Consider the following 27,741-nt stretch of genomic DNA (forward strand, 5'->3'; position numbering starts at 1 on the left):
AACCCCTTTGTCAGACAAAGGTAATGATCGGGGAAATGCACTCTCTCTAATGGAAACCAAAACTGCCGGCAGTTGATTTTAATCATTGAAATTTTGTTTTGCAAAATATATTTATGCGAAATAATATATATATTATAGGTTTCCAAAATTGTTTGCAAAAGGTTTTAATCCCCGGGATCCATGTAAGAGGAGAGTGCAACACTGTACCTTGCAGTCGGGGGAGAGGTCCTCCCTTATCGGGCAGTGTTTGATCATCATGGGCTGAGAGGTTAAGTGTAAGGCCATTGAGGGTTAAACCTGATGGGCTAATCTTACATCTGCCCACAGTCCTTGGGTGTTACAAGGTGGCTTGGCCCAAGGACCACTTAGTGTAAGTGTTGGGCCCATAGAGTCCATATGATGGGCTCAAGGGGTTCACTGGGCTTTCCAGTGAATTCGGCTAGGCCTTGTGACAAAGGCTAGGCCAAACCCTTGTGGCTGATGTGTAGATCAACGTTTGGGTCCCGTGCCATACAGAGAAAGCCCAACTAGGCAGCATTTGGAAGGCTTAAGTGAGCACATACACTTAATGGGCCAAAAGCCCAATACGAGCTGGGCTAATTAGATTGGCTTGAATGGGGCGAATCTGAGATATGGACCAGCCTTAAAGGATAAGGGAAAGTCCCTATCCACTCAGTAAGAGTCCAGATTTGAATATGATTCAAAACTGGAAACTCCTAATCAAATTAGGAGGGCTGATCATGATCTGCAGATTAGATAAGGGCTCTACCTTATCACTTAAAGGGATCAACATCTCCTAATAGGATTAGGAGCTGATCCCTTTAGGATTATAAAAGGAGGAGGGGGCGGCAGCCTCAAAACACACTCATCTGAGATACAGATACAACACAAAAGACAGAAATCAGCATACAGTGAGACTGTGTCAATTTCTCCTTGCCGCCTCCTTCTTGCCGCCACCGCCATTAGTACTTCATCTCCACTCACGTGGGATTCATCAAGAAGGGTTCTTGATTTCAGTTCTTTGTGAAAGAATTGAAAAGAAGTTGTGCTTACCTACCGTCCAGTGGGTTCTTGCGAAGGATCCAGTTCTTGTCAAGAACGTTGATGATTTTGCTCCGTCCTACACTGCGCCTTCTTCAGTGGGAGCAGCCTTTGGTGACTTTTCTGGGCGTGAACACCTTCGTTGGGGGATACTAATTCTCCGTATCAGGTAGATTGATCCTTGAAAATCAGTTTTCTAAAGTTGTAAGAAGGAAAGAAATTTTTGAAATTTGCCCATTCTATTCCGCTTTATCTGGGCGTCCATATGATGGATTTTTCCATTCCTTCACATAGTTCGTCAGGAACTTCATGGCCAAGTAGTAGGTGGACACTACTGCGCGTAGTGCATGGGTAATAGGCCAACCTACAATGGCGTTGTACGGGGAGGGAGTCGCGACTACCAAGAATGTGTGCTCGAACCTTGCAATGTTGGGCCGTGTGCCGATCTCTACAGGTTCCGAGACTCGCCCTAGCGGTCTGACTTCTTCGCCGCTGAAGCCTACCAAAGGTGTATCCGTTGGCTTGAGATCGCTTTCTTGGAGCTGGAGCTTGTCGTAGGCGTCCTTGAATAGAATGTCAGCCGAACTGCCCGAATCCACTAGGACGTGCTTCACTTTGAAGTCATTCAGTCTCATCTTTATCACCAGGGCGTTGTCATGGGGGTACTGGATCCCACGTGCATCATCTTCTGTGAAGTAGATGGGATCTTCAAGCCTGGGTCGCTTCGTTGGATTCTGCTCTTCATGCTCTAGTTTGCAAACTGAGGCTTTACTCACCGCTGAGGTGCAGCCCATGATGATGGACCCGCCAGTAATCACATTGATTACTCCGTGGATCGGCCTTTTTCTGGTAATTGCCTCTGTGGCTGCTCATTCTGCCTGCTACTGGACTCGGGAGCATTTCTTCTTTGCTCCTCCTGCCGATCTGATTGGTTTTTATTTTCTTTTTGTATGAAATTTTTTAGATATCCGTGACGGATGAATTCTTCGATCTCGTCGTGGAGGTTTCTACAATTTTCAGTACTATGACCATGATCTTTGTGAAAGTGACAGTTCATGTTCATGTTCCTGTTGGCGGGGTCCCCCCTCAATCGAGGTGGCCACTTGACGTAGGAGGAGTCCTTGATTGCCATAAGGATTTCTCCTCGCTTCGCGCTGAGAGGCGTGTAGCTAGTCCGTTCAACTAGCGGAGTTTGGGAACGCCGACCTGACCTGTGAAATTGTGAAGGAGATCGGCTCCCAAACTTGTTTCCTCCCCTAGTCGGGGACTTGCTCTTTCTTCGCTTGTTGCCACCGTTACTTGCATTGTCACCTTCTCTTTTCCTCTTTTCTGCTGGATTCTCTGTCTTTTGGTTCATCTCTTCCTTGGTCCCGATGAACTGATCGGCGAGCTTCAGGAATTTGTGATGTCCTGCGGCTTATTGGCCACCACATGCCACTTAAATTCTCTGTGTGTTATACCTTTGTTCGCCACCGTGAGCCTCACTGCTGGATCTAGGTTGGGGATCTACAAGCAGGTGTCGTTGAAGCATTTGATATAGCTTCTAATTGACTCCCCTTCTCTCTGAACTATGTTTAGGAGGCTTTCTTGGGACCTCGGACACTTCTTGCTGGTGATAAAGTGCGAGGTGAACAACTCTACGAACTGCACCCAACTTCTGATCGTCCCTGGCACGAGGTTCCTATACCACGTGCGAGCTACTCCTTTAAATGTTGTGGAGAAGGCTACGCACATGCAGGACTCATCAGCCCTAGCTAGGTGCATCTGGGACTGGAAGGAGTCTACATGATCATTCGGATTGAAGGATCCGTCGTACTTGTCCAGAGGAGGCATTTTAAAATCTTTTGGCATAGAAGTCGCCAGGAGCTCGGAGGATAGAGGAGACGACCCGAGCAGGAGAGGAATAGTCTTAGCGGCTGCCGAGCTCGCCTCTTCTTTACCTTTTGCTTGCTCTAGCTGGCTGGGAACGATGAGCTGGCTACGAGCTGTAGTTCATCGTGCCTTACGACGCTTTTGTTGTTGCTTCTTGACCGGCTCCGCATTAGTGCTGCTGACTTCCGTATGATCTGGTACCGTTCTGGCGTGGAGTGGCTCTGGGTGTTGAGCCTGGCTACCATGGATGAATGGGCCTTGTTTTGAGTCTGCGGCCAGGGGCCCGAACCGGTTGCCTGCGAGCGAGCCCTCTTGATGAGAAGGCCGAGGTAATGTGGCCCTGGCGGGCTGAGTATCTCCCGATCTGTTCAAGTTGCCCTGAGAAGCGGGTGGGGGTGACTTGTCTGTTCCTCTTGTTGCGGGACGAGACCTGACTCCCAAGAGGAAGTGGGACTTGGGAGGTCTTGCCTTGGCGGGGAGAGCGATTCTACTGACGGCGGCAGGGTTGATTCTGCTATGCCCCCGGGTGCCGAGGTGGAACCTGCTGCGAATTCTGCTGTAGCGGAGGGAACTGTTGTTGGTAAAAGTGATGGAGGACTTGTTACTGATAGTGTTGGAATTGCTGGACCTGTTTCATTTGGACCTGAATGGCCCGAACGCAGTGTACTAGGTCGTCAAGTTGAGATTGCCCGACTCTAGGGGGAACCACAGATGGTTCAGCGAATGTCGCGCCGACTATAGGAGGGAGTGGCGCATTTACTTGTGCAATCGCTTGGGGCATGATCAGCATTGGGACTCCAACCGCAGTAAGCGGTATGGTAAACTGACCTATGCAAACAGACGGGATCTGAGACTGTCCCCCAGAGACGTTCGCTTCGTTGTTTTGTCCGGCGTTGCTGGAAGAAGCCATGGATTTGATTCTGTTATTGTTGGTGGAGAAAGGCTTTTTGTAGCGTTTCCCACAGACGGCGCCAAATGATGTTGCGTGATCTCACTGCTCCCTGTTGGAGGTGATCTGGCTTCCAGGCGGACGATGGACTAAGTTGATATGCAAGAGTAGGATTAGGGAAACTGGGGTTGCTAGCCCGGCGAGGTCGCTCCGATGCTTAACTCAGTATACTTGTAGCGAGCTGAAATAGCTTAAGGATGTAGGAGAGCTAGAAAGCAGAGAAATCACGCGTACCTTGAACCTCCGGGGGTGGAGCCTTTATATAGTCGAGTCCTCGCGGGTTTCGCGGATCAGTTCCGGGATCTTCGTCATGATAGGACTCGTTTCCGCGTTAGTTGGAAGATAATGTTGCCAACCAATAAGGTTCATCACTTCTGCTCAAATCGGTCGAGGAGATAATGCTAGCTGTTACGCGGCGTGATCCCATGAGGCCCGGGATCCGTTGGAGGGGTTTTTGGGATCACCACGTAGTGGCATGTCGGTATCCCCGAACTGATGTCTTTAAGTCCCAAACTGGGTTGAGTGCCGAAGTACCTTGGCATCGAGGTGTTCTTATTGCGATCTGGTACCGAGGTGATTTCGTCTCGAGGTGGCCTTGTCCCGAGGTCACTTTAGCCCGGGGTGGTTGAGTACCCGAGCTCGATCTGCTGCGGACTGGTTATGATAAGCTGAATTGTCATCTCTTGATCAGATCGTGTCCACGCGTCCCCTCTTTACTAGGTCGGGCCAAATCACCCTTCATCAATTAACCAATCAGTTAACCGATTGATTGGTTCAATTCTTCAGTTTTTCTGTTGTTTTGAATTTTTAATATATTTTATAAATAAATATGTTATTATATAATATAAATACTAGCAATATATGTAATATATTATATTATATAATATTAGATATTATAAATATATATTTATATATAATGCATACATATTTATATTTAATAAGAATCACTAATATGCATGAAAAGTATATATAATATATAAATATATACCTGTGAATTTAGTTAACGGCTGATTTTTCACATTTATTAACTAAAATCAAACTGGTACCTTTGTTTTTTTCAAAACACTTAACCCAAACCAAACCAATCAATTCAGTTAACTAGATTTTTTCGGTCCAATTTTATTGGCTTGATTCGATTTTTGGTTGTTGATGATTAACCCTAATTAGCACAGCCCAAACGGTTCTTAATTTTTTTTCTTTCTATAGGGTGAGAAAAGCCCGTAAGCCTTGCTCGGGGTGCAAGGGTGAAGGGGCCTAGTCTGAAGCCCTTGTACCATGTATAAAACCCAGCTCGTCCCATGTTCTCCCCTCAACGTGTCACTAGGGGTGTAAAATGGATCAAATCATGATCTGGTCCGAGATCCGATCCTATTTGGTCGAATTCGGATCATTCATTGTCGAATCCTATTAATCGGATTGGATTCGGATCACCCCCTATCCGATATATATTATATATTTATAAATATAAATATATATAATACATATATATGTTATTTATTTATTTATAAATATATTTTTTATATTATTTTTATAAATTTATTATATTACTTATTTTTTTAAATATGTATATATAATGAAAATAATTAAAAAATATTTGTATTTTTTATTTTTATTTTATTTAAATTAATTTAATTTATTTTTCTTTTAATAATTTATTAATTTTTAAAGAAAATAAGTCGGATCGGATCAGATCTGAATATCCAACTTATCCATAGAATTCGAATTCAAATCGAGTCATATCAGGTCTGATCGGATCCGAGATAAACAGTATCGGATCGGATTCGAATATACCCTAATTCGAATCCGATCCGATCCGTTTGCATCCCACGGTGTCACTCTAAAACGAAACCTAGCCAACGCTTTTTCGCCCCTTATAGACCGTAACTTCTGTCAACTGTTAAGTTCTACTTGAAATAAATTCCTTTCTGGCAATATCGCGAGATTCAAGGGTGGGGACATTGGACATGTGTCCTCTGTCCGCATTATCATATGCTAGGACTTTCGATTTCTTTGTTACTGCGAACGAGCGAGCGAGAGAGAGAGAGAGAAGCGCTTAGTTTAATTTTGTTTCTTTCTTGATTTGAATCGAGGTCTTCCTCCCGAGTCCGTTGGGGGCTCATCGGATCGAAGAACGCGATTTGTTTCTTGCACAACTGATGGCGAGGAGACCGGATGAGGAGTACGATTACTTATTCAAGGTCGTATTAATCGGAGATTCTGGCGTTGGGAAGTCCAATCTTCTCTCCAGATTCACCAGAAATGAGTTCTGTCTGGAATCTAAATCCACAATCGGTGTTGAATTCGCTACTCGGACCGTTCAGGTATTGCTTGCTTTACTTTTTTACCTTTGCTTGATTTGTATTTCGTTTGGATCTGTGGGTATCCCTATTTTTGGGTTCTTTGGTCTTTCCTCCTTGATTTTCTGAACTTTTTTTTGGTGGAAACCAGTGATGGGCTGTTCTTATTTTTTGGGTTTTATTTGAAAATATTGATTCGTTTGATTCATTATTATTATTTTTTTTCAGTATCTCGATTTGAAATTTATTTTGAAGTGATTTTAGTTTTTGAACTGAATCGTATTCTATTGTTGTTTTCTCTTTCTTTCCTTTGCTTCTTTCTTCTATTTTCTAAATTTGCTCTTTGTTTGCGTAATGACAAGTAAATGTCAAATGGGTTTTGTGAAATTCGTTTCTCGACTATGGATCTAGTATGTTTGGCTTAATTAAAGTTCATTTATTGATGTGTAATCATTGTTTACCCTAGATCTGATTCGTGGCCAGTATCTTATCGTTAAAATCTGAATAATCATTGCTAGTTATACGTGACTCTGCGCATATTTCTCTTGAAGTAAAACTAAACTAGTCGTGGTTTTATTCTCTCTCTCTCTCTCTCTCTCTCCCCCTCTTTTTTTATTTCTTTTTTATCTCTTTGGGTTGGGGTGGGGGGATGGGCGACTCATGAGCATTCTCAAGATCGATTAAGGTTGTTGGTTCCAAAGAAAAGAAAATCAAAACCATCTGGTTTGAAAACAATTTCGTTCCTAAAAATAAAGCGTTCTATTGGATTTCGGATTTCCAAATAGGTTTTTACCTGATAACCTGTTATCATGTTTCATAAATCATATAATATTTGTAATCCAAAATTTGTTTTTTTTTTTTGGTTTTAAAGCCATCATTTTTAGGTTTCAAAAATATGATTTTTTTTTCAAAACGAAAACCAACTCATTTCTACTTTTCAAAACTAAAACACAATTCAGGAACGTGTTTCAAAAGTTTTTTACTGATGTGGCGATTTTAAAAACAAATGAAAACAAAAACATTCATGTTGTAGAGCACCACCTAATATTTTCTAGATTGGGGTTTTGGTTCTAAGAGTGGTGTGCATTCTCTTGTATGGGTTTTCACTAACTGAGCTTAAGATATTCAATTTGAAGCATATTCATTAAATGATTCTTTTCCAAGATCCAATGTACGACAAGAATAGTACAATGCAAATGGCTAATATTCTATGCTCTACTGTTTTACCATTTAAAGAATGAATACTAAATCATTAAGTAGGAGGAATCTTGTAAATTGTAACTTTTAGTGTCTTTTGTGGTTATGTGACTATAACTTAGCTTGGTTTTGCATGCCTCACATGTGGAATAAACCAAGTGGAATACTGAAAAGAGCTTAAAGTTGTACTTTTGGATTTGAAAATTACAAATTAAAAGCCTCTCCCCCATTTCTGAAAGAGCTCAAACTTCCTTGTTTTAGTAGAAATAGTAGAACAGAAAGGTGTGTGCTTCTGGTGTTGCAGGGTAATAGCATAGAATCATGACATTCAATTCAGTGGCCAAAAGTAAAAAATTAGGAAATGACTACTGGGAAATATATAAAGCATAGTATAACTACTTTGCAGTTAAAAAGCATTGCCTAGGCATTTGGAGGCCCATCACTTAGACAACCAACCATGCAGGCAGTATAGATTTAAATAACTTTGTTTGGGCAAATAATTAATTATTCCTACTTTATATATTGATATGAGTGTGTATAACCCATTTTCAGTTTATTGGAATGTATGTCGCCTAAAAGTAAGGCTCTTAATCCTTGCCTGCATATGTTTTCTTTACTTACCTGGTTCAAAGGAAAACATACACATATATGGAGCAAGAGCCTCAATTTAGGATACAATCTACATACAATCCATGTGAAATGTTGGTTCTGTCTATATAAGTTAAAGTGAGCATGGTAGTTTTCATTAAAAATTACTAGATTAGACTGTTTCCTGTGGTTAGATCTGCCAAGCAAGGGAAGCAATCCCAGCCTGCTTGCTTTAAATAACTAATCACTAAAATTTATATACTATATAAATGTCAAGGGAACTTCTACTAAATAAGTGTTTTTGTGATTAGTTTATGTAGGGTTTTCACTATATGATGTGGTTGAATGATCAGTTCTATTTTGAAAATCAGCGTTTTTTTTTCCTGAAAATTAGAATTGATTGGTCAATTGTATTATGCAGAAAATAGTTTTCTTCTATGTGAATTTGAGAAGAATAAATGCAACAATTAGGATTCTTTTTCACTTTGTTGTAAAGATTCTTTCTTGGAGACAAGGAGGGTTTGGGGTCAGAAACAAGTAAAACCCTAGTCCTAGAAGAGGAGGTGGATGAAAGTGATAACTTGGGGGTTCGCTGGAGAGGAGGGAGATAGAGAGGAAGGTGACGATGAACTAGAGACCTGTAACAGAGACGGGTCCTGAGGAATCTCGATTAGGCTCGTGGGCCAAGACCAAGAGATATCAAGTCCCTCTTGACTGCTCAATTGGGACCAATGTGAACAGTCAGATGGGGATTGATGTTCAAAATTCAATTAAGAATCAAGGTTTGGCAGAATTTTCAAAGGAGGTGTTAAAAGAAACTCTTCTCGAGTGTCTAAGAGTTCTGGAGATGTTAGCTGGAAGGGGTCAGAATTTGGGGGACTGACTGAAGGATTTGGGAATGGAGAATAGGGTTATTCAAGGGGGGGGGTGTCGGGTTGGGAGAATGGAAGGTTGTCGTGGATGGTGGGTGCAGGGGCATTTACCCAAGCGGTTCGGGTAACCTGAAGGGAGTGGGTCCAACATCCAACCTTGCATTAACCCAACTCGGTCGAATCATGTAGGGGGCGATTCCTCATTGTTAGTTGGGCCGAATTGGTGACCGAGTCTCCAATAGGAATTCCCCCATCTCTAACATGGGTTATGAAATCTCATCAGAACAGGTTTCTTTCCACTTTCACATTAAATCTTTGGTACCTTCTTCCTCCATACCACTTTCCCTATTATTTTCCTCATCCCTCATCCCAATCTTCTTCGTCTCTCTTCTTCCAGTGCTCACTGTTCCACCACTTAGCTGTTTCTGACATTTCAACTTCATCTATCATGACCCAGATTTCCATTGAAGCTAAAGTTTTTTAGTTTAATCGGGTCCTTTCCCACCATAATTGGATAAATTAAATAGAGCTTTTGAATGAGGTAGAGGCTACACCTACTTGTTGCAAGGAGGCCTTTGTTAGGTGTGTGTGCTTTCGTAGATGAGTGCACTACATGGGGAAACTAATCATAGGTGGAGTAAGTTGAATGGAGATGGTAGATCCTACTTAACTTTAGAAGAATAGTAGGGTTCTGTGCATCTGCTATTTGTATTCTTCGGAGAGGGGCATAAGAAATCTATTTGCATTTCTATAGGTTGTAGTGGGAATGATGGGATTTATTTGTGCTGGCATAATTTGGCTTTGTTAAAACTAAAGAAGGATTGAAGATAGAAGAATAGGATATCAAAGGGAGATTGTTCTCTGTTGAGGAAGTTGGTGTGTTTTCAGAGTTTAAGGGTTGTGTCTAACAATAATGGGTGAGAGTGTCTGATGGTGGGGAGAGAGAGATGAAGAAGGTGATGGTGGGGAGAGAGACCTTGGAGGAAGAGGTAGATGAGAGGTTGAGCTAGGTGGTGTGTCTGTTCCGAAATCTCAGGTGTACCAGAGAAAAAGAAGATTAGAGCGAAGCAGGTGGGGGGGAGGAGAAGGGGAGGTTGAGGGGTAGCAGGGTTAGTTACAGTAGGTGGAAGTGGAAAGGACTTATAAGGTGCAGAGAAAGGTGGATTTAAAGAAGGTGGTGGAAACAGAGGTTCAGGTGAGTAAAATATTGGGATTTTGTTTATTGGGGGTGGGGAGGAAGTTGCATGACAAGTGTTCAAGGGAAGTGGAAGAGAAAGGAGACAAAGTTTCTTTTTTTTTTTAGATAGGAGATTAGGACAGGAAATAGTGATTCAGTGACAGCAGAAGAAGATCCTAAGTAAAAAAAAGAAAAAAAAAAGAAAAAGAAAAAGAAAAAGAAATAAAGAAAGTATCAAGAGGAAATGAGGGTTTGCTCTTGGAATATAAGGGGGTTAAAGGATGGGAGGAGAAGGGACATGGTAATAAATCTTGGTTAGATGTTATAGAGTGGAGCTGCTATTATTACATGAAATGAAGTTGGAAGGGGTGGATGGGCAGAATGAGAACATGTTGCTACGAACCAAACATTTTTTTCTAGAAAAATGAATTCTTTTTGTGGCAAGAATGTGTATATATTTTGAACATGTTTGGTTACAAATTTAATTTTTACTCATTTTTTTCATTAACCAACATAATAATATAGCCAAGGTTCAAAATATCGATACGCCCGATACGCCGGTAGGGGTGTATTGGGCGACATTGGTACTTTTTTTAACTTTTTTTAATTTTCTTTTCAAAACCGATTCAGGGGGCCAGTTTAAGGCTCCTCCAACCCCTGAACCGGTCAGAACCCCGATACACTCTCTGTAGGGGCGTATCGGGGAGCTCCCGAAACGATACATATCGGCCGATACGGGCCGATACATGTCGATACTTTGAAGCTTGAATATAGCTATCATACAATACCCATTAGCAGATATATAGTTGAAGCACACAAGACCCACACCAACAAAACACAAATCAACCGTGTGGGTCCCACATCAATAACACAAAATATATAAAGAAAAGAGAAAAAGACAAGAAACTAGAAAAGTTTTTGCATTTGGTTTGCATAGAGAAAACATAAAAGAAAATTTAAAGGAAACAATTAACACCTATTTAAAACTAATTAAAAGGAAATGAGTGTTGGTTGAGTAGGTAGTTGTGCAAGTGAAGAAAGAGCTTGGAACTTCCAAATAGAATTGGAATTTATAAATTGTAAAATTGAAAATAAAATTAATAACATGAAGAAGTATAAAATGTCCAACTTTCATTAAATTGATAATAGTATATTCAATAAAGATAATATATTAAGAAATTCATAAAATATAGTAAAACATCTTATTAATTTTTCAAAGAAGCTCTGTGTTGGCAGTCATAAACCGCTAGCCTAGGTTTCAAAAGCTGCTGGCATAGATTTTTACCGATGGATGGTCAACAATCAATGTTCGTTGGCATAAGCTTTCATGATAGCAGTGGCTGGCGGATGGTTGATTGTTGCCATCCATCTATAAAAGTCTATGGTGATGGTTTTTGAGAATTGAGAGTTTGAGACTTAGGCCGACAGTTTATGACTGTCGGCATAGAGTTTCTTTGAAGAATGGAAATGAGCAACATGGAGCACTATTATTTTTCATACTGCAAGTTACCTCAATTTTTGTGCCATGGACTCATTTTTCATTCTAAAATGAATGAGGCCCATGGTAAGAATTTTGTAATCAAATGCTCTCATGTAATTCATTCTTACCCAGAATGGCTAAGAATTGAAAGAATAAGGCCCATGGAAGTGAACTAAACATGGCCTTAGCATTCCTTTTTTCCCATAGGGTCCAAATCAATAATGCTTTTAAACACCTCCACATAATTCTTCCCCTTCTTTTAGGCCAAAGAAAGGTAGAAGGATCGAAAAGTATGTCCACCTCCATTTGCAAAGTGCACTTGCACCCAAATAAAGCGAAAAACCATTTGCAAAGATCTCTAGGTTAGGAGATTAGTAATTGGTAACAACTCTCTCCATTGGATTAACATGCAATGCACCAGTTTGGAGATATACACAAGGGTTTTGTTTTTTGCAAATTGTGCATTAACCTTCCCATGATACACTCCAACAACAGGCTTCTATTTTGGGTGGAATTGGTCTACACCAAACTTCCTTGAATGGAAAGGTTCGAGGGAGAGAAGAAAGGTGAGAAGCATAAGAAAAACATCCCTTGGGATGGAGGGTCCAAATACATCTATTTGTTTGATGGGGTCTAGGTACACTATCGAGTAAATGCAACAAACCAGCCAAATAGGATAATTCAAAATCCCTCAAACCTCTTTGAAAACCAAAATCCCAATTGTGTCCCAAAAACATTAAGGGAGGGATAATGAAACTTGAGAAACACATAATTTTATACAAGGAAATAGAGTACAAAAGAGGGAAAAGATCCTTGAAGGCAGAAACATCAACCCATACATCCTCTCAAAATTGAATAGAATCCCCTGAAAAACATCATACTTGATGAAACTGTGAAAGTGAGAAAGAATACCATGAATTGCCTTCCAAGGTGACACCAAAGTAGCTCATTGAGATACACATGTATCCCATCTAGTGTACAACCTACCATGAATGTTTGCTATAACCTTGTGCCACATTCTCTCTCTCTCTATCTCTCTCTCTCTCTCTCCCCCTCCCCCTCTCCAAGGGCCATCAATGTTATGTTCTTGTCTACATTATCCACCAACCCACCCTCTTGTAAACTCCTACAGAGGATCTCCCATCTAATTAGGTGATTTTTCTTCTCTTCCCCTATCTTCTAAAGGAATTCCCTCATTACTTTTTCAATCTTATTGGCCACCTTTTGTGAAATCCTAAACACTAACAAGTAGTAAATTGGCAAATTTGCAAGCATGAATTTTATGAAAGTTATTTTAACCCCCCGTCCCCTCATTGATGTATTAGCTCCCCTTCCACACTACTGGTCTCTTTGTGCACCTCTCTAGGATTGGCCTCCAAAATGTACTTTCCTTGGGGTTTGCACCTAGTGGGAGGCCTAGGTAGGTCAGAGGCCAATTAGTGATAGAACAATCTAGATAGGCCGCTATAGAATGTAGCTCCCAATCTAGATAGACCAACCGAGGGCTGGCTCGTTGGTGTACTAGCAGGTTTGTTCCAGTGTTGATGCGGAATTGAGTCCCGCAACCAGCACTTTGGGGAAGAAGGGGTCAAGGCTTGTTCCTTTGGTTTGTTGGAATAGGGGTCTGGAATTGGATGGCCCATTCTGATTCCAACCATTTGGTTGGGCAGAATAGGAATCCAATTCCCATTTCTTGGTGGAATGGCATTCCACCATTTGAGGGAATGGCCATTCCCTCCCCCTCCCTTGGGAATGAGAATCTCATCCAATTGATTCTGACTCCAACTTTGATTCCCATTTGAAGCAAACAGGTGGGGGGAATAGACCATTCCAATTCTGATTCCAAATGTGAACCAAATGGACCCTAAATTCCTCACCATCTTGTGACCTCCCTCTTCACAGAAAATAATTATGCCATCTGCAAACTAGAGATGGGTACCTGAGAGTTTCGGATATTATTTCTACCTACTTTCCATCCCCTAATCTCCTTGTCAGCTTTGGAAATAAGTCTATTAAGGATATCAACAACTAGGGTGAAAAGAAAAGGTGATGGGGGGTTCCCTTGCCTTGTCCTCTACAAGTGAAATCCTCCATATCCACCATGATCACTGTGTCCTACACTCCCAGTAACCACCTAAGCCAAATGATCCATAGTAGATGTAGTGTGTGAAGGACTACCTAAAATTTGTTACTCAATAGGTTCATACTGAGGTTAGATGCTAGATAGAAACTCTGGAACATATAGGTTATTTCTTCATTGTTGTATCATGGTAGCATCATAGGTAATTGGCTGGTAAATATTAAGATTCTCACATAATCCCATCAACTCAGAAAAATAGTCTTCTAGTGAGTTATTTATTTTGAAAATAAATAAAGAAAAATTGTTCATAGCAAGGATAAGGGAATAGTGAATACAGTAAGAGGTGATAAGTTGTCACCCAAAATGAAAAAAGAAGGACTGGGACATTGCTAATCAAAAAAGAAAAAAAAAAGGATTGGAACACCTGATATATACAAATACTATTATTACTTCAAGAATACATCTTCTTAACCTTATCCTGAATGTGCTTGGATGTATCCAAGAAGATGAAGGCACTGCTGATTTTCAGATCCATAGGGTTCCACAACAATGTATTAATCTTGGCATCTTCCTCTACCCATCAAGAGTGGATAGAATTACTGGATTCTGGTTTTCTATCAGTGGAGCATTTGACTTTCCTTATTGCAGTCCAAAAATCTTCAACCGGATTTTCCCATACAGTACAAAAAGCTGGTTCAGAATCTTTTTTTTTTTTTTTTTGAAAGATAACATATGATTACTTTATTAAATTGTAGAAATTTATTGCATGAGGTCCAATACAAAGCCCACCGTGCTGGTTAACCACAGTTAATCAACACTAGAACAGTCAAATAGCCAAATTACAGCTCTCTCTCTTGGGGAATTGGTCCCCATATATCTGATGTATCGAGAGTTAAGACCAAAGATCAAATGTGACCAAGATCTTGAAAATCTGACATGTATTGAGAGTTAAGACCAAGATCAAATGTGACCAAGATCTTGAAAATCTGACGATTTTAGTTATAGGGTGTCAGTTTGTGGTGAGTTTTGAAGTTTTTCCATTTTCTAAGCGTGACTTGGACTCCTCATTTTGCTTGGCATACACTTTGTGCCAGAAAAACAAAAAGAAAAGAAAAGCCAAAGGTTAGATCTGCATCCAGTCGAACCCTCCTAAGACCACAGATAGCTGGGATCACCTTGGAATTGTTTTTAGTTTGTTTAGTTTTAATAGGTATAGTAATATGGGTATACGGATTTCTTCTAGAGCTTACATCCTATTTGATTGTCCATGCTGGATACTGTGCAAATTACCTCCGTTGCATTAGTTTTCCACGTTAAAATGTGTTCGGTGTTTTGAACTCATTTAACTCCAAGCCTGACTAAAATCAATTTTTTGCTTTCTACTTATATATTCTAAATCTAAATTCATATTTTCCATTTTCCTCTTCAGGTTGAGGGCAAGACAATAAAAGCACAGATATGGGACACAGCTGGACAGGAGCGTTACAGAGCAATTACCAGTGCTTACTACAGAGGTGCTCTTGGGGCTCTTCTCGTGTATGATGTAACAAAACCAACGACCTATGAAAATGTGAGTCGGTGGTTGAAGGAGTTGCGTGATCATGCCGATTCTAATATTGTGATTATGCTCATTGGGAACAAGACTGATCTGAAGCATCTGCGTGGCGTTGCAACTGAGGATGCTCAAAGCTTTGCTGAAAAGGAAGGCCTTTCCTTCATCGAGACCTCTGCACTGGAAGCAACTAATGTTGAAAAAGCTTTCCAGACTATTCTGGGAGAAATATATCGAATAATCAGTAAGAAATCTCTGTCTTCAGAGGAGCCTGCACCTGCTAACATTAAAGAAGGGAAGACAATTGTTGTCTCTGGATCAGATGCAAACACTAAGAAGGCATGCTGCTCTTCATCTTAGAGGTGATTCTTTATGGGTTCCTATTTCTGATGAGTTTATATTTTTGAACCAAGTTGTGTCCTTTGTCGTTGGGATTGCATCAGGTATTTTACAGCTTTTATTGGACCTGAGTGTTATTTCTTTTTTGTTGTTTCAGTAATGGGTAGGAAAATTCTTATTGTAATTTGTAGTAAATGCTCAAAAAGGATTACTTGATCTTGATTCTAGACCTGTTTTACGTGCATTATTATTATACCATTCTTTTGATTTACGATAAACCAATCACATTCAAATGGTATCGGTTTGTCTGAATTCGAATTCGATTACGTCAGGGTAATCCAAATTCGAATAATGTGCATCCACCCCTATCGGATCTGATATTATTTGATTCGATTTGAACATATTATTGATTAAAAATTGCATTGTATTTACTAGCAAAATTGATGTTGTATTTTTACTAAGAAGTTGTACGTTCAATTTTCCAAAATTTATTCAGTTCACTTTGTTCATTCATGATTTATAATGTTATGGGTTCTACTATGATGATACCTGAAAACCTTGTAACCAATCAAACGTTACCGTCAAATCCACAAACGGTGAGTCGACACACCCATATTGACCTACTTAACCTACTATGCTCCATTCATTATAAATCCCTGTTAGTAGGTCAGAACCATAGTTGTCAATGCCAGGCGCCCTTTGAGGCTCGCCTCACCTTAATTGCCAAGCAGTTTCTACTTTTTTCTATAAAATATTTTTTTATTTATTCTTTTTTTATATTATAATTATAAAATAAATATTATTAAATTAAAATAATCATTTTGTGTGTTTATATAATTTCTTTTTGTTATTTTCTTATTTATTAAGGTTTAATCAATACAAGCATTGTTAAATGCTGTATTGAATCTAACAAGACTTAAAACCCTGAACCAATCATTGACAATAAAATGAACAGTTCCAAATTCTAGATTCTTTTAAACAATCACCAAACATTTTTGAACAGAAGAGGCTATGATTTGGGACTTCAGTTTTTTATCAACATTTGGATGGTTGATAAAGAGAATTAGATGGCATTCGAAGGACATAATGACAGGTATTGGATTGTCACATTTTGATAGTTTGGGTATTGGATTGTTGCAATTTAAAGTTCGGGGACCAAATTGTCACTTGAGCCAAAGTACAGGGTATTAATAAGGAATTTTCTCTACTTTTTATTTTCTTCTTTTCCTATAACAAAAATAAGGGTTCATCCCCTATATTTTTTGAATTTTATTTTCCTTATTCCTTTTATTCTCATGAATATATTGATTTTCTATACTTCAATTTGAAATTTATACTTTTCTTATGAAAATCATGAATAATTATTAAAGAAATATGGTTATGGTACCTAGGGAATTATCCTAGGATCTATGTTTTTAACATAAAAAAAATCCATCGCCTAAGCAACGCCTAGGTGACAAGGCACCCTCGAGTCTCCTAACCTCGCCTTGGTGCCTTGAAAACTATGGTCAAAACCCACCTTCATCCTCACCCACATTTTTCCATCCATCTTGACCTACTTAGCCAAAATAAGTAATTCTTAATTTTCTTTTTATTTTTTACATTTCTCCATTGGAAATGCCACAACCGGGTTGGATCAATGCATCCAATAAATCAAATTTAAAAGAACCGTTAGTTTTCACGACTGTTGTGTTGTCACAAGTGACCAATTTGTTGCGCCATCAAGTGTCACCAACACGCCCACAACATGCCATCCGAGTGTCCAAGTGTGTCTTAGGTGGGGTATTACATGTATTTTGTATGGGGGGAATGCCAATGACAATCTTGTAATTTTATAGTATGATTTTTCACCATTTTGATGTTTCTTTATGTCATTCCCCCAAAAACTTGGCGTACTCTTTGAGGGGAGGTAGGTAGTCGAGTGAATCAGTAACGTGTAAAGGTTAAGCACGAGACCCCATCGACACTAAACTGTGTGTTTGTGCTTGCCATCAATTTATGCAATATAAAGTGCCTTTTGACTAATTCGTGTGCTTGTTGCTTTTTGTGTGTTGTTGCTTGCATTTTTAGGCTTATTCAATCACATCGTTGAACAAAGCCTCGTTGAACAGCCCCGTGACAATGTGACATCTGAAAATTCAAGAACCAACTGGTATCGACTATATATATGTATATCAAATTTATATCTATCCATACTTGATTCGGTTCTGTTTGTAGTCCTCTAGTTCACTTGGGAGGGGTTCAACAACTTGATTGGTTTACAGGTAAAATCAATTTATTTTTGATGTTAAAGTGTTTTGTTTTGAAAATCATGCTAGTCGGGACCACTACGATGCATGAGTTTTGTCAAGTGAAATTGAAGTAAAAGGAATGAAATATTTATATTAATTTATATCTAAATTAAATTGATAAAAACTTGATTAAATTAACATAATGAAAGTTAAAATAGTGTTAGTTAAAATAAAAGTAATCAAAATAATTATATACGCATTTAATTCAATTGAATTAATGTATTTAACATAAGGTAATAAAAGTATTTGTATCTAAAATTATGTCAATTTATTCAATTTAATTACATTAACGTAATAAAAGAATTGTATTTAAATTTAAATTTTTTAATTAATGTAATTAAAATCATATTATCTAAATTAACGTAATGAAATTTAAATTAATTATTGTAGTTAAATTTGTGAATATCCATTCAATTGAACGGTTCTATTTCTCTGTGATTGAATTGGAAACTGATGTAGGCGCTCATGGAAGACTAACAGCACGCCCACACATGGCAAAGGGTGGCGTACAACGCAGACCTAATAGGGACGTCATGCGAAGCAGAAGTCGGCGTGTGACGTGGGCCCAATGGCACGGCTGCACGTGGTGACCTCGGGTGGCTGCGCATACAAGGCCGGACTGCATCCTGGCCATCCGCGCGCACCTACCTCCAGGCGATCTCAAGTATAAATAGGGGATGACCCCCCTAAGGTGAGGGATCTAGACTCTTTGCTACTTGGAATTCAATCACTCCCCTCGTGACCTCGTCTGAGCTATCCTAACTCAGGCCTCGTTCACCTCCCATCGCACCTTTGCTAACTTGATCGTCGGAGTCCCCGCCTCGGGTTAGCACCTAGGGCCTCTGATGTGTTCTCTTCCTCCATAGGGCTGAGCTACAAGACCTCAGCCATAGCGGACCTCGAACTCATCAGCCAGCCCTCATCTCGGAAGCGTAATTACCTTTTGCCCTCGGCCCATCCAAGGCAGCAACAATTGGTGTCATCTGTAGGAATCGTTGCTAAGACTTCCCTGGATTAAAAAACTCACCTTAAAATTAACTTCTAAGCTTCTATCGAGATGGCAAGAAACACAAGGAATGCTCAGAACTTGGTCACGATGGACCAATTCCAAGCGTTCCTCTATCGGCTTGACAACATTACGCAGAGGTTGAATGAGGTGGGCCGCCCGACAAGAGGCCGCCCACAGGGTAGCTACTCCGTTGGGAGCCTGGGGCACCATAGTGGACGATCATCTCCAAACCCACTAGCTTTACGCCCAGTCAAACCCGATAGGGCTGACCCCTCAGAGTCCAACAACATTCGACGTGCCAGTCAGCCAACTAGGGGATGACTCAGTACGGTCTCACGATCACCGCCGAGATCACGGACATCGCTGCCGATAGAAAAGCCCCCGAGACAAAGGTGGACGACCGGGCCACCACAGCTCACCTTCGAGGGCTGAGGGTTGACGTCGCACCGCTCCCTCTCGTGTCTCGGACCTCTGAGATCTCCTGAATTGCTGACGGGCCTGAAGGAACCAAAACGCGCCTGCGTCAGAATACTCGGGGAACAGGGCTGACCCGTTTTGCGTCCGAGAGGACTAGGATGAGGCCCAGGCCCCCATCAACCAAAAGATCATCGACTTACAGGCAGAGCTTGGTGCCATCAAAGATGAACTCCGCTTGGTTAGGGAGAGACGAGGCAATGCCTCAACAAGTCAGAACCCTTTGTCTAGGAAAATGGACGCCTTCACTACTGATATCACCTTAGAGCCCCTCCCACCGCATTTCAAAGCTCCGACACTCGAGATGTATGACGGAACCTCCAACCCGAACGACCACTTGGAAAGCTTTATGGCACTCATGCTTCTCTATGGGTACTCCGATGCCTTGACGTGTCGGGCCTTCCAGCCGACCTTCAAGGGGGCGGCCTGCCGATGGTTTTCCGGGCTCCCCCCTTGATCAATCAGCTCATGGGAGTAGTTTGTCGATCTCTTCCTCGCCCACTTCATCAGTAGCCGACGGTGCCAGAAGAGGTCGTCTCACTCATGACCCATGGTCTCCATGCACGTAGCCATCAACGGCCTCTTGCCGGTCTCGGCCCTCAAGTGCTCGATCTCCAAGACACTGCTCAAATCCGAGGCAGAGTTTTTGAAGAAAGCCCAGAAGTACATCACCGCTGAAGAGGCCTCGACTGACGAGCGCCAGGAAGGAGAGGATGATCACCACCACGAAGGCCCGAAGAAGAAGAGAAATGGAGACAGTCGCAACAACAACAACAACAACAAGGACCACAAGAGGCCACTGGCTTACAACAAGTACACGCCACCCAACTCCACCTAAACACAAATCCTTATGCAAGTAGGGAAGGAGGAGTATGTGAAGTGGCCCGAAAAGATGAAAAGGAATCCCAAGAGGGGTAACCCGAAGAAGAACTGCAAGTACCACTACGGCACTGGCCATGACATCGATGACTACTACAACTTGAAGAAGATCGAGTCCCTTATCCGCCATGGCCACCTGAAGGAATATGTGGGTGGCGAGGTTGGTGCCTCATCCTTGCACCAACATCAGCAGCCGCAACAATTAGCTGGCGTCATTGACGTCATCATCAGGGGCACGGTCTCGGTTCGAGAATCCCACGCTAGACAGTTAAACATCCAAGGGTCAGCTCCCAAGAAGCTGAAGTAGAACGAAGCCCTCACCTTCATGGATGAGGACTTGAAAGGGATCTTGGTCCTCCATGACGACGCACTGGTGATATCAGCCGTTGTCGCAAACTTCATGGTGAAGAGGATACTGGTCGATAGTGGCTCCTCAACCATCAACCTCTTCTACGATGCCTTCGAGAAGATGAAGTTTGCGTCCAAGCTCCTCTAGCCCGCCGACGTGCCACTCGCCGGCTTCTCTGGGAACGTTGTCAGACTGAAGGGAAGAATCTCCCTACTAGTCACAGTAGGGACAAAACCTCGACAAGTGACGAGGATGAATGAGTTCCTGGTTGTGAGGATCGGCTCCCCCTACAACGCTACCATTGGATGACCAACCCTCCATGCACTCAAGGCAGTCATTTCCTCCTACCACCTTGCCCTCAAGTTCCCCACCAAACACGGCGTCGGAGTCGTCTAGGGGGATCAACAAACTACCTGCTAGTGCTATGTGGCAGCACTAAAGGCAAAGAAACAGGAAGCTCTACCATTAGAGGGCCTTGGCCTCAGGGAGGAACCAATGAGCCGAGGCCAACTGGCCGAGGACCTCGCTCGGTACCCCTAGATGACATCGAGCCCAAGAAAACGGTGTGCATCGGGTCCAACCTTCCTCCAAACATCCTTTTCGAGTTGGTAAGTTTCCTCATAGCTAATGCCGACGTTTTTGCATGGTCTGTTGCTAACATGCCTAGAATTGACCCTTCATTCATTACTTACAAGCTAAGCATGGACCCGAGCTCTAGGCCAGTTCAGTAGAAGAAGAGGAACTTTCCACCGAAATATTAGAAAGCCATCGGAAAGGAAGTTGATAAGCTACTCGACGCCAGCTTCATTCGAGAGGTACATTATCCTAACTGGTTGTCTAACGTGGTCATGGTAAAGAAGGCTAATGGGAAGTGGCAGATCTGTATTGACTTCACAGACCTTAATCGAGTTTGCCCCAAAGACAGTTTTCCTTTGCCGAGAATCGACCACCTCGTTGAAGCCATTACAAGGTACGAGCTACTCAGCTTTATGGGTGCATTCTCCGGGTATAATCAGATTAAGATGCACCCTGAGGACAAGGAGAAGACCCTGTTCACCACCAAGCATGGCACATACTGTTACAGGGTCATGCCCTTCGGCCTTAAAAATGCTAGAGCCACTTACCAACAACTTGTAAACAATGTTTTCAAGCATCAAATGGGGAAAAACGTCAAAGCCTATGTGGACGACATGATTGTAAAAAACCTAAAATCTGACCAACACACCTCGGACCTAGCCGAGACCTTTGCCACTTTGCGGAAGTACAATTTGAAGCTCAACCCTAGCAAGTGTGCCTTCGGTGTCACCTTAGGCAAATTCCTAGGCTTCGTAGTCACGTAGTGGGATATAGAGGCCAACGTAGAGAAGATTATGGCTGAGTGGCTGCCCTTAGCCGGCTCATGTCAAAGTTGGCCGACTACTACCTATCTTTCTTCCGAGCCATCAAGAAACTAAAGGACTTCTAGTGGACAGAAGAGTGCTAGCGTGCCTTTGACGAGTTGAAATCCTACCTTGCCTCACCCCCTTGGCTCACTTGGCCACTTCCAGGAGAGTTGCTATACCTGTACCTCTTAACCGAGGACAGGGCAGTCATTTCAGTGTTGGTAAGAGAAGAAGATGGAGTGTAGAGACCAATCTACTATGTCAACAAGGTCCTCTGCGATGTCGAGACCCGCTACCCCGAGGTGGAGAAGTTATCTTTCGCCCTAGTGATCTCGGCCAGGAAACCCATACCGTATTTTCAAGCCCCTAGCATTGCAGTTTTGACCAACCCGCCTCTCAAGTCTGTTCTCGCCAAACTAGAGACCTCGGGATGATTGACCAAATGGGCCATCGAGCTGTCTGAGTTTGACATGCAGTACCATCCGAGGCCTATAATCAAAGCGCATGCCCTGGATAATTTTTTGGTGGAGTGCACTTTTAGCAGACCCCTCAGCCAGACTCCTATATATGATGATGGACCTCGGCCTACTTGGAAGTTGTTCATTGATGGATCCTCCAACTCCAAAGGAAGCAGAGCAAGCCTCATACTCCTCACCCCGGACAATAGCGAAGTGGAGTATTCACTGAGATTTGACTTCTCAACCTCCAATAATGAAGCTGAGTACGAGGCCCTACTCGTCGATCTACAACTTGCCAAAGATCTCGGTGTCGAACACATTAAAGTCTTCAGTGACTCCCAGCTGGTGTTGAACCAAGTGAATGACGAGTACGTGGCCAGAGAACCCAACATGGCCAAGTACTTGGCCAAGGTGCAGGAACTTGCCCACTACTTCTAGCGTTTTACCCTATTGCAAGTCCCACGGGCTGAGAATATGAGGGCCGATGCCCTATCCAAATTAGCAAGCACTTTGGGTCCAGCCCTTGGCCGCACCATCCGCATTGAGAAGTTGGCACAACCCAGTATTGAAGAAGTCTAGGTGCTCCCTGTAGAAGTCGAGGCCTATTGGATGGACCTTATTATTGCTTACCTGCTACATGAGCAACTGCCAGCTAATAGGAATGAAGCCGGACAAGTTTGACGGCAAGCAGCTTGCTACATCTTGCTTGAAGGAAAGTTGTACAAAAGATCTTTTACCTTGCCCTACCTCTGATGCTTTCATTAGGAGGAGGGCGAGTATGTGCCCTGATAGATCAATGAAAACATCTGCAGCAACCACATTGGTGGCAGAGCCCTGGCCCAAAAAGCACTTAGGTAGGGGAATTTTTAGTAGATGGTGCCAAAGGCACTCAACATCTCCCATCAGCCAGCCACAATTATTTTAGCTCTCAACAGTCCGTGGTTCTTTGCTAAATGGGGTATGGATCTCCTCGACCTCTTCCCTCAAGCCATTGGAAACAAAAAGTACCTTGCCGTCACCATTGATTACTTCACTAAGTGGGTCGAAGCCAAGCCCTTGGCTACCATCACAGCCAAGATAATACAAAACTTCTTCTGGAAGAACATTATCTGCCACTTCCATCCCCCACATGTTGGTCACTGACAACGGGAAACAATTTGACAATGCGAGATTCAGAGAATGGTGCGCCAGCCTCGGCATTAAGCAACAGTACAACTCGGTAGGCTATCCATAAATCAATGACCTAGCCGAGGTCACCAATAGGTCAATTTTGGAAGGATTGAAGACCAGGCTGGACAGAGCCAAAAGCCTTTGGGCCGACAAACTATACAACATCCTATGTGCCTATCGAACGACACCTCAGACTGCCACGAGAGAGACCCCATTCAACCTTATGGAACTGAGGTTGCCATTCCAACAGAGATTGGCCAGCCAACACTTCGAACCGAGGCATACAATGAAGCAAAAAATGATGAAGAGCTCAAAAGCAACCTAGATCTGTTGGAAGGAGTCTAAGAGTAGGCCCAACTTAGGGTTGTGGCCTATCAGCAGAGGGTAGCCTACTATTACAACTCTCAGGTGAAGGAAAAACATTACAAAGAAGGAGACCTCATCGTCAGAAAAATCATTGCGCTCAAGCCCAGTGTTGGCAAGCTCGACCCCAACTGTGAAGGTCCCTAAAGAATCAAGAAGGTTATTGTCCTCGACACTTTTCGGCTTAGGTATTTGAATGGAAGACCGGTCCCTCGGACATGGTTAGAAAACCTCTGGATGTACTATCAATGAATGTACTCTTTGATGGCTAAACTGTGAATAAAGTGCAAAGTTCCTCCCCCTCCGCTCCAACTTTAGTGTATAAGTTCTTATTTTGCTAACTACTAGGACCCCTCAGACGTGCAACCGACCGAAGTACATAACCTCTTCCAAGGTTATACGCTTGGAATGGACGACAGTCTAGGCACATGGTTCCTTGTGAGCCATACACCTACTTGGCTTTCTCCCTAAGGCAATGAATGGTGGGGACCTCGGCTATAAGTGTCGACCAAAGACTTTGGCCTATAATGAACAAACACAATGAAAATAAACTAAGTACTTCACCGGCATAGGAAGTAAACTCTATCGTCGGCCAAGCGCACCCTCGCGGCCTCGACTACTCGAGAGATCACACCCCCAAATACCCTTAAGGAAGTCCAAGCTAGGCCAGCTAAGGCACAGTCCTCGCCCCAACACCTCGGTGGCATCAAGCTGCCTCGACTTAGCTTCCATAGTAGAGATGAAGAACAAGCTGAAAAATGTTAAGGTTTTCACCTCCCTTTCCTTCCCACTAAAGAAAGGGGCCCCAAGCCCCTTGGCTAAATAGTGTAGCCTCGTCTAACCAATTTTTGGTGGGGGTGAAGTGCAAGTCAGGAAAGCTAAGGCCTTCACCTTCCTTTCCTTCCTGCTAAGGAAAGGGGCCCCGAGCCCCTTGGCACCATAACTCGGCCTCGAATAAACTCCCTTAGCTTCCTAAGGGAACGTCCAAATAATGATCCACTTCGGGTAACTTCTTTGCTACTTGTGGCCTCTCGGAAGGGGGTATCGTCCCCCAAGTAAAAAAGGGGGGTTGCAGACAATAAAGGCACAAGTTATGCAAAAAAGTATTTCATTGATTGTGTTCATTTATCTTTACAAAATCTGGCATCGGTTGGGGAAGGTCGAGCCCCTTACAAAATATATCTAACAAAAGACAAAGAGAAGAAAAAAGGAGCAAATCATGCAACGTCCTCGGCAGGAGTGAAGAGATGAGAGATCCATCATATGGATGGCCGAACCCTGTAGGTAGGTTGGGCGAAATTTCAAAAATTTTTCTCTCTCCCATTTGGGAATCGCATTCCCTATTTTAGAAAACAACATTTTCAAGGATCAATCTTGAACCCTAAAGAAGACCAGATCGGAAACCAAAAGGTAGGAGAGGGATATACCTGATACAGAGTAGTGGTAACTCCCAATGAATGTGTTCACGCCCAAGGAAATCTCCAAAGACTGCTCTCATTGAAGATGACACAATGTAGGGTGGAAAAGAATTAGCAGGGTGGTCCATCAGCAAGAACCTGATTCCTCGCCAAGAATCTGATGGAGGGCGAGCGAGCACGACTTCAGATCAGTTTTTCTTCCAAAAACTGATATCAAAAACCTTTCTTAATCGCTCCTACAGGTGGAGATCGAACTAGCAATGGTGGCAACAACAGGATAAGGCAAGAGTAGAAGATGATGTCAGTCCAACTGCTGTTGTCTTCTCTCTTGAATCAGTAATCTTGAAGGATGATCTGGGGTTTGCCCTTCTCCTCTATTTATAGCCTTAAAGAGAGGTTATCCTAATTCCATTAGGAGTTTCCTAATCCAAATCTTGTATTTGGATCTAGACTCTCTTCAAGAGATAAGGATAATCCCTTATCTTATCTACAGATAAATATCAGCCCTCCTAATCTTATTACGAGTTTCCTAATCCAAATCTTTATTTAGATCTGGACTCTCTTAGTGGATAGGGATAACTCCTTATCCTATCTGCTGATCTAAATCCCAGAACCGCCCCTCTTTAATTAATCATATTAAACCAATTCGAATTGGGCTTTAGGCCCATTAAGTCCATGTGCTCACTTATCCTCCAAACTGCTACCTAGTTGGGTATCCTTGTATGGCATGGGACCCAAACATTGACCTACACATCAGCCACATGGGTTCAGCCCAGCCTCTGTTACAAGGCCTGGCCGAATTCACTGTAGGAAACAGTGAACCCCTGAGTCCATCACCATGGGCTCTTAATGGGCCCAAGATTTACACTAAATGGTCTTTGGGTTAAGCCACCTTATAAAAACCCAAGGACTGTGGGCAGATGGAAGATTAGCCCATCAGGTATTACTCTCAATGGTCTTACACTTAACCTCTCAGCCCATAATGATCAAACACTGCCCGACAAGAGAGGACCTCTCCCTCGGCTACAAGGAACAGTGCTACACTCTCTACTCACATGGATCTCGGAAATTAAAACATTTTGCAAACATTTTGAAACCATAATATATATATGTATATCTCTATATAAATATATTTTGCAAAACAAATTTCAACGGTTGAAATCAATTGCCGACAGTTTTAGTTTTCATCAGAGAGAGTGCATCCCCGATTATTCACTTTGTCCGACAAAGGGGCTGATCCTGTCACTATGATCACCCACTCAAATGAATTCTCAAACTGTCCCAACATACCCAAGTTTTGACCCCCTCTAAGGATCTCACTGATTGGCATATCAAAGACAGCACAATCCAACACCTAATGTAGTATCATAATCGAGTCTAGGGGTCAGGTGTAACATTCCAGTTTTGCCCATCTATCTCCAAGGTCCAGGGCAATACTAGAATTCTGGTCCGATTCAGGGTTTCAAGAAAACCAACACTGCATGTACCTCAGGTCTCACCCTGGCAGCTGAGACAAGCCACCCCAACCAACTTGGCGGCACACCAATGTCAGCCTTGGCAGGATAAATCTCCCTAGATCTATCTAAGGGCTATGAAGATTCTAAACTAACACGAGTCTCATATGTGTCTAGTTTAAGGGTATTACACATAACATGAATCAAATATGTACTTTATTCATTTACATTAAATGTCATAATGTACATCATTCTGATTGGACCTAAGGGCATCACCGTCCAACAACTCCCACTTGCACTTGGGGTTCAATCTGGTACAAGCCGGAGTCCCAGACTTTCCACATGTTTCTCAAACATTTTCTGTGTCAGTGGCTTAGTCAATGGGTTTGCCACATTCTCCGTTGATGCTACCTTTTAACATCAATCTCCCATAGATCCAGTGTTGTCACACAACAGTGGAATGGGTGATGTGCCGAATTCCAAATTCAAGAATGAATACCTTCATTCATTAGGCAGCCTCACTTACGACAATGTGTTCGGCTTAGGTTGTGGACTGTTATTCTTACTACTCAGGACCCCTGTTTGATGTTTTTCCAACAAACAGCACACGATCCTATCGTGAAGATATAACCAGATGTAGACTTTCTATATTTTGGATATGATTGGAAATCGACATCAGTATACCCTTGGATCTGTAGTGAACTACCATCGAATACTAGACAAAACTCTTTTGTCCTTCGAAGGTATTTGAGTATGTTTTTCACAATAGTCCAATGCTCCTGCCCTGGCTTGGCCTAGAATCTGCTAACCACACTCACTGCCTGAGCGATGTCAGGACGAGTGCACAACATGGCATACATGATGCTCCCTATGGCTGAGGCATAGGGAACGTCCTTCATGCCTTCAATCTCCTCGACAGTCTTGGGTGACATGCCCTTGGAGAGAGTGACTCCATGCCTGAAATGAACATTTTCTTTCTTGGAGTTCTCCATGCTGTATCTCTTGACTATCTTGTCAATGTAAGCAGATTGGGATAATCCTATTATTCTC

At 42.3% G+C, this 27,741-nt stretch overlaps 1 protein-coding gene across 1 annotated transcript; it reads left to right on the top strand.

Annotated features, from left to right (window-relative positions):
• Positions 1 to 5,768: 5,768 nt before the first annotated feature.
• Positions 5,769 to 15,671, top strand: RAB11C (RAB GTPase 11C). The gene is made up of 2 exons (XM_010247122.3): positions 5,769 to 6,183; positions 14,983 to 15,671. Exons 1-2 carry the CDS (start codon positions 6,019 to 6,021, stop codon positions 15,463 to 15,465), a joined length of 648 nt encoding a protein of 215 aa, XP_010245424.1. The 5' UTR covers positions 5,769 to 6,018; the 3' UTR covers positions 15,466 to 15,671.
• Positions 15,672 to 27,741: the final 12,070 nt, after the last annotated feature.

Source organism: Nelumbo nucifera, chromosome 1 (assembly GCF_055504915.1).
Source record: "Nelumbo nucifera cultivar China Antique chromosome 1, China Antique-T2T, whole genome shotgun sequence".
NCBI classification, from domain to species: domain Eukaryota; kingdom Viridiplantae; phylum Streptophyta; class Magnoliopsida; order Proteales; family Nelumbonaceae; genus Nelumbo; species Nelumbo nucifera.